General features: G+C 38.7%; 1 protein-coding gene and 1 long non-coding RNA gene across 5 annotated transcripts in view; one reads left to right on the top strand and one right to left on the bottom strand.

Annotated features, from left to right (window-relative positions):
* Window positions 1-1,807: 1,807 nt before the first annotated feature.
* The window catches only part of LOC123053628 (ribonuclease H2 subunit B), a 6,226-nt gene continuing 1,230 nt past the window's right edge, over window positions 1,808-6,803 (bottom strand). The window contains exons 2-12 of one of the 4 annotated variants that reach the window (XM_044477134.1): window positions 6,450-6,570; window positions 6,225-6,342; window positions 5,964-6,020; window positions 5,687-5,788; window positions 5,251-5,327; window positions 5,031-5,154; window positions 4,548-4,612; window positions 3,248-3,317; window positions 2,577-2,652; window positions 2,366-2,462; window positions 1,808-2,286 (exon numbers count right to left, since the gene is read on the bottom strand). In XM_044477134.1, the coding sequence (XP_044333069.1) occupies window positions 2,164-2,286; window positions 2,366-2,462; window positions 2,577-2,652; window positions 3,248-3,317; window positions 4,548-4,612; window positions 5,031-5,154; window positions 5,251-5,327; window positions 5,687-5,788; window positions 5,964-6,020; window positions 6,225-6,279 (846 nt within the window). In that variant the 5' untranslated portion in view covers window positions 6,280-6,342; window positions 6,450-6,570 and the 3' untranslated portion in view covers window positions 1,808-2,163. The remainder of the gene's footprint in view (window positions 2,287-2,365; window positions 2,463-2,576; window positions 2,653-3,247; window positions 3,318-4,547; window positions 4,613-5,030; window positions 5,155-5,250; window positions 5,328-5,686; window positions 5,789-5,963; window positions 6,021-6,224; window positions 6,343-6,449; window positions 6,571-6,803) is intronic. The other 3 variants (XM_044477135.1, XM_044477136.1, XM_044477137.1) reach the window with 3 other exon arrangements.
* LOC123053629 (uncharacterized) lies at window positions 4,246-5,651 on the top strand. Its single transcript, XR_006425728.1, has 2 exons — window positions 4,246-5,364; window positions 5,538-5,651. It is a non-coding gene; the product is annotated as an uncharacterized lncRNA (long non-coding RNA).

The following is a 6,803-nucleotide window of genomic DNA, read 5'->3' as shown; positions in this document are numbered from 1 at the left end:
CTAAAATTCTAGGATCGGATTTGCCTGTATCGGTCCCATAGGAATCTGAAACATCAACTGCCACCTCTTTCCAAGACTCAATCGCATAGGATCGAGGTATATTTATTGTCTTTCATCCAAACGACTATTCCTATATTTGCAACTCTCTCTTTTGCACTAACAAAACTGTGGCATTGTTTTGTTTGTTCTATTCATGTGTTTCTAATCCAATCCAAAGAGGGAGTCTTGAGAAAATTCTCATCCACTCCAACCTCTCGTGAAGAATACTATGTTTCTGAAATTATATGCTTGTGCTCATCTTTATTGATATGTTCTCAATCCAGTGATCCAAAGTGAATCCTAAGAAAATTCACATCCACTCCAACCTCTTGTGAAGAATGCTATGTGTTTTTTTCTTGCACATAATCAAATGTTCATGCAACTATATAGTTTCAAGATGGTATGTCGCTCTACTCCTACTGGTAAGGTACCCGTGAGAACTTATACATAACCAAAGCACAACTGAATATGACATACCACATTATAACGCAAGAAAATATATAACTTTAGAGTCACATATTCATGATGTATGAGATGTAGATTTAATTATCGTCCCACTGAAAAATAAAATATAGATCATTTTATGAAGATAGTAACAAAGCCTTGAACAATAAATAAATAAAGTAAAAGTGAATTACAATTTTTTTAGAGGCATGCGCACATTGATATACTACTGCAGCAACAAAGTATTTTGCGCTTCTCTTTAATAAAGTGATGAGGTTTGTGCATATTGCACATTGATAATCATAAAGTAAACAAAATGGCAATTTATTTAAAAGAAAAAAGATGGCAGCATTAAACTATGAAATATTCTAGAACAAAGGAAATATAGTGCTTTGAGGTTTGCTCATATAAGTGCACTGTGCAAAAGCTTAGAGCCTCTGTAATAGGTTGTACGTTTTGTTGGTAAAATAACCATGTCATCAACCAACAACTCTACATACAACTACTCCAATAGAGTGCATGTACCTTTTCCAACGAAAAGTGAGAGAATAAATATGGCTACTCTCTCATCTCAGCTTGGAGCTTGTGCAATGGTTGTTGGTTTATATACATACAACCTTGTTATTTCTCCTTGTTTATTACATGTCATAGATAAAGTCCTATGTGGCAAATTTACCAACAACCATCTTACAACTATTGAAGATGCCCTTAGTATTGGAAACTACTCCCTCCGTCCGGAAATACTTGTCAGCGAAATGGATGTATCTAGACGTATTTTAGTTCTAGATACATCCATTTTTATCTATTTATGCAACAAGTATTTCCGGACGGAGGGAGTACTAGACAGTACATGTGACAAAATCTAACATAGCAAATAGGATATCCAATGGCAAACAATGCTCAGAAATGTCATCTCTAAACCGTTAGATTGGCTTTATCCAACATTCAATATTGAAAATTATTCGTATGCTATATAGTGGTATAGATATAAATGCTTTTTTATTTACGCGTTTAGAAATCCTGCTAATCAAAGAGGCCCTAAAGTTACTTCAGTTATTTTTCCTACCAGTCCACGTCCTGCTGGAATCATAACTATGTAAATGTTATACTCATGGGTACACTCTTGAATATCAGTGTCATAGGCAACTAGGGATGCCAGCATGAACACAATAAATAAACTACTCCCTCCATTCCTAAATATTTGTCTTTCTAGAGATTTCAACAAGTGACTACATACGGAGCAAAATGAGTGAATCTACACTCTAAAATATGTCTATATATATCTGTATGTGGTATCCATTTGAAATCTCTAAAAAGACAAATATTTAGGAACGGAGGGAGTAGATTACAACCGGCTCAGGTTACTTAAGCAACTGCATATGTTCAGTTACAGCCTCAGCAGGCAGCTCAATGAGATTAACAATTTGGGTACTAAATTCCAAGGTTCATAGTCCAAACAATTGAATCGACGCCCTACAGATCTGATTTACTAAGGCTACAGTTAGTGCAGCTCAACAGGGTTCGTCAAGGAGCTAATGCAGCTTACATATAGGGGTTTCTGGGTCAAGAACCAACAATGGTCGATGGCATCGCAGCACATCAGATTTGGAGATAACCCGGCAACTCCAAGAATATCAAGCACCCTGTGAGATGTTGATGATAAAATCAGGCCGCACGGGGTTATGTCCCACTCCTTGTCACCCTTCGGAACATGTCTTTAATGTTCTTTGATCCTACCTCAGGCTTCAGTTTCTTCGCAGGCCTCCCTTTGCTTGACTTGGCACTGCCATTTCCTACGCTCCCCTGTATTGACACATTTGACAAGCTTAGAGAACATGGCGTGGGCGCTGGCAAAAAGATAAAACATTCTGCAGGAGTTTACCTCTGAGGGACGAGCTGGAGCAGGTACAGGAGAACTATCAGCACAAAATGACGTGTTATTGGTTTTGGCCATATCATTTATCTCATTGATGTCTAACCTGCAGTGAAGCAGATTGTGCTAGCGTGAGACACATGGACAATACCAAACTACTTTCTTTTCTTTTCTTTTTGTGAGGGAACTACTGACTCTTGTTGAAAGAGAGAAGTCTTACTGCAACTTCTTGCAGAGTACTGTTAGCCATGGTTCATCCTTCAGGTTTTCACGAATTATTTGGACAGCCTCTTTCACTGTAGCACAAATAGTAAAAACAGCTCCATAAGAACATCACAGTTCACCTTATCAAGAAAATTATAAGATAGGGTTCTAAAATCTGACGTGGGTCAGGAATTTCATTTTTATTGGAATTTCTCATATTGAAGTAGTACATAACACATGATACATGAACAGTTATACTGGCACAAAGATGGTAATCTCAGCTGTGCTACAGAAGCAAGGGTACCAATGGAGTCATATAACTTGATCTGTCACTTTTTCTGTACCCCACCACTAGGCTTAGATCAATACTCCCTCCGTTTCAAATTTGATCTAAAACCACGACTAGTACTTTTTCAACTAAAACCATGACAAGTATTTTGGAATGGAGGGAGTATACTATAAAGCTCCCTTAAGTTTACACACTTAACTTTACGTGAAAAGGAAGTCCGAGGTTTATTGTCATAGCTTAAGGCATGTTGGATATAGATCACACCAATGACCCATGTTATAATATGGTCATATCAATGTCGCACTTATGAGCAACATTAAACTGTTTGATTATGAGATAAACAGACACTTGTAAAAATAAACTGGGCAATAAGATGACGAGAAGTTACAGTGACATACACAGTTCTCTTTCTCCTTGAGCAGCATAATTTTTACCTAACTTAGAGATAGCCTCTTTTATACTGTGTACCTGTAAATGAGATTGAGAGTAGATATTTAATTCTCAATGGTACAGAGGAAGTGAAAAAGTATGATTTGGAATTCAATTCACCCATGAGGTTGTAATTGCAGAACTCGATTAAAACAGAGTAGCAACTTACCATGAGAAACTGTTATCCTTTCTCTCATTCAAGGATTAAGCGAACTAGCGACAACAGTGCATATCTATTTTATGTTCATGTTTATGCTTGTTAGCTTTGCCTGTCTAGTTTAGTTAGTAAGTTAGCTTTTCTTATCTTTTGTCTTGTTTTTGTCAGGGCCACCTCCATGCAGGTAGAGAACATGACAAGATGCATTACATTGGTTTCTCAATGAATGGTATATCTTAAATATTTTTGTGACAACAAACGGCTCATCAGTTAATAAGCAGCCTTATTATCCTGCACTCAGATGATCGTGCTGTAGGACTCTGCTGCTCACTAGTTAGTAGTCACTAAACCAAACACTCATCACCTTCTCAGCAACTGCTCTCTGATGTTCTCAAGCAAATGAGACAATCCCATGCCTACTCACTGGCTGCTTCGCTCATAAATGTGGCAAGGTACGCCCAAAGTTCTCCCTTCAGTTGATCGCATTGCAAGTCGATGATAGCTTCAACAGCTGGATTGAGAGCACGGCCGAGAGTGCCGGTCCTGACAAGATGAAGGGAGTGTGATCTCCCATCATCCTCACGTTACAAGGGATATGGAGACTGCACCACTGCAGAATGACTGCGCTCTTTGAAGATGCCACGACCCGTGCTGGTTGACTCAATCCTTTCCAGGGCCAGCCTCTGGATGCAGTTAGGGCGGGAGGTATGTAAGTTAGCTATGGTTCTGGATATGACAAATAAAGCACAAATTGTGCATACCCTACGAAGTGTCCAATGTGGTCAATGTTTTCTGAACCTGCCTTCTTATACAACCTATCTAATCAAAGCAAACTACAAAATGGTGTGGACGAATTATGATTTAGTAGTCTGAACTTGGGACTTCATTGTTAACATCCTTGTGCAAGGCAAACAACAATAAACATTTAAGTGATTTCAATAATCAGAAGTGTGTGTCTGTTCTTAATGTGGTATAGCATACCTCCAACCCTAACTGCAGTTCACGTCATTGCTTTCATAAAATGCAATGCAGAACTAGCCTTCTCCAGCAAGGATAAAGATCAATAGGGGAGCATAGTGAAAGTTGGCAGAGTAAGAACTGACACAACCTACCTTACAGCACAGCCAAGTTAAGACCTTGGAATCATCTAGCCTGAAGAACTTCATATTAGCAACTTCTGCAGGAAAGATAACATCAAAACCAAATAATTCTGTAAGATTTATTGGATATGTTCTCACAGTATGCAAGTACAGAAATAATTTGTGCCATAAACAACAAAAAAGGGTAAAAGTTATTGTGTCTGGCAGTAAAACCGGTAGGAAACCATCATCCAAGAAAAAGAAAACAAGATCGCATTTATGAACTGTCTAATGTATAGTAACATTGTAGTTTCGGACACAAGCAGTAGCAAGTGGTCAAAGGGTCAAAGGGAAAAAGAAAACAAGCAGTAGCAAGTTTCGGACACAAGCAGTAGCAAGTGGTCAAAGGGAACAACTGACAGGTTGCAACTTGCAAGGGAGTACTAGTAACTAACAATGTCACAGCAACTTGATATCGTTGTAATTGTACATCAAATATATATTCCAAAGACCTACCTTTAACTTCACAAACCAGTTCCATATGCTTTCCTGCTATGCTCATGAGGTGCTGATATCCAGGATAACCTTCGATGTATAAAATTTCATCCAGCTGTCTGAATTTTCCCAGATCCTTACCGTTCTGCGACACGGGAAAAGGAATTGCTTTTAAATTGAAAAAAAAAGCTAGATGAAATATGAATCATGTACAATAAAATGTATCTTTGACCACACATACCGACATACGTGCAGCTTCGAAAAGTGGTAGAAGAATGAAGATGGGGTCAACAAGTGTGCAATAGTAAACGCTACCATCTGTAGGAAGGAAAGCAGGATTCAATAGCAAAACCAGGTACTTAAATTCACTGCAGAAGCAAGGTAGATTTATATTGATGTGTTCTACATGATATGCAAAATAGCGAATGAGAAGAACATCCTCATTCCTTTATAAGTTTATATTATTATCATGTTCCTTAAAACTAAGGCAATATCTGATTTTCTTGTGTTATAAATTTTAACTGGCAGGTTTGCTGAGGCAAGGTAACAAACCAACAAACCACATAAGCTGCCTATAGGAAACGACAATAAGTTATGGGCTTCACCCCTAAGGAAAATAAATCAAGTTTTGCAGAGCAATGGCAAAACTGCATGGCTGGTTTATGCTTCCACCATACCTTCACAGACATAATCTCCCAAGAACCAAGAACCATAACGCTCCTTAAACCAATTGAATTCATGAAGTTGGCCATCAGTGAACAGATACTGTGTTTCTTCTTCTGTTTGACGATAAGGAAGAGTCAATGCAAGCTGTTGGTTTATCTTTAAAGGATGCTTCTACAACAGAACTACTCTAAATTGACAATAGACCAATCACAAGCCACAAGCATCATCATGTATTTTTCTATGTCCTCAGCGATCAGAAACTTATACTGAAGTAGTAGGCTTGGGCACCTAGTTTCGGATGGCGAAGTAATAGAATATTCCCTTGACCATTGGCACCAGAAGGGCCTGCAAAGAAACACAATGTGGTCTGAGTATAAATATGGGTCTCCCACCATAAATCGGATGCTAGAGGCGATCACCAGCTAGCGGACTTATTAAATCCTGTTCTCCTTTCAACCAGGCCACACAAACTAACAGAGCTTAAAATAGAATACACCATACAGCAGTGGAAGCAGTACAAGAAATGTTCAGGGGATTGGGGGAACTCACGGGGAGCAACAAGGACACGGGGCGGCAACGACATGTTCTCACACCACAACGCCATCAGTGGTGGTCGTTGGCCCCTTCAGCTTTGTTACTGGTGACACCGGTTTGGGATTTGGTTCTACTGCATCGTTCAGATTAATCCAAAAAGGAACTAATTAAATAAGACTGCATTGATCTGTACAACAACAACAAAAACAGCGAAGGGTCACCCAAGCATAAAGAACTTGCCACCAATGATTTCTGCAGCACCTTCTGGACTGCCAACAAGGTACTGCTGAGGCAGCCAAGCTAATACTTTTCTCTATGAAACTGCCTCTGTCTTACTGTGAGATGCAGTGCCAGGTTTTATCTACAGACGAAACAAATTGAGATTAGACATTATTTAAGTTCATAAATTATCTGAGATCTTCATTTGACAGGACTATCAAACAGAAATTCTGAGAATATACATGTTACTGTGCCTACTCAGTTCTAATGTTATTCTCTTAAATGAGATTGAAGTGTGGCTCAACTAAAAAGACAAATTATGTAAGTAAGCTAAACCAACCATTCAACAAATATACTCTAGTGGTCTGTGGTGTG

Source organism: Triticum aestivum, chromosome 2D (genome assembly GCF_018294505.1).
Source record: "Triticum aestivum cultivar Chinese Spring chromosome 2D, IWGSC CS RefSeq v2.1, whole genome shotgun sequence".
Lineage (NCBI taxonomy): Eukaryota > Viridiplantae > Streptophyta > Magnoliopsida > Poales > Poaceae > Triticum > Triticum aestivum.
The sequence above is the reverse complement of the archived record's forward strand: the minus strand, read 5'-3'. Positions and strand labels throughout refer to the sequence as shown.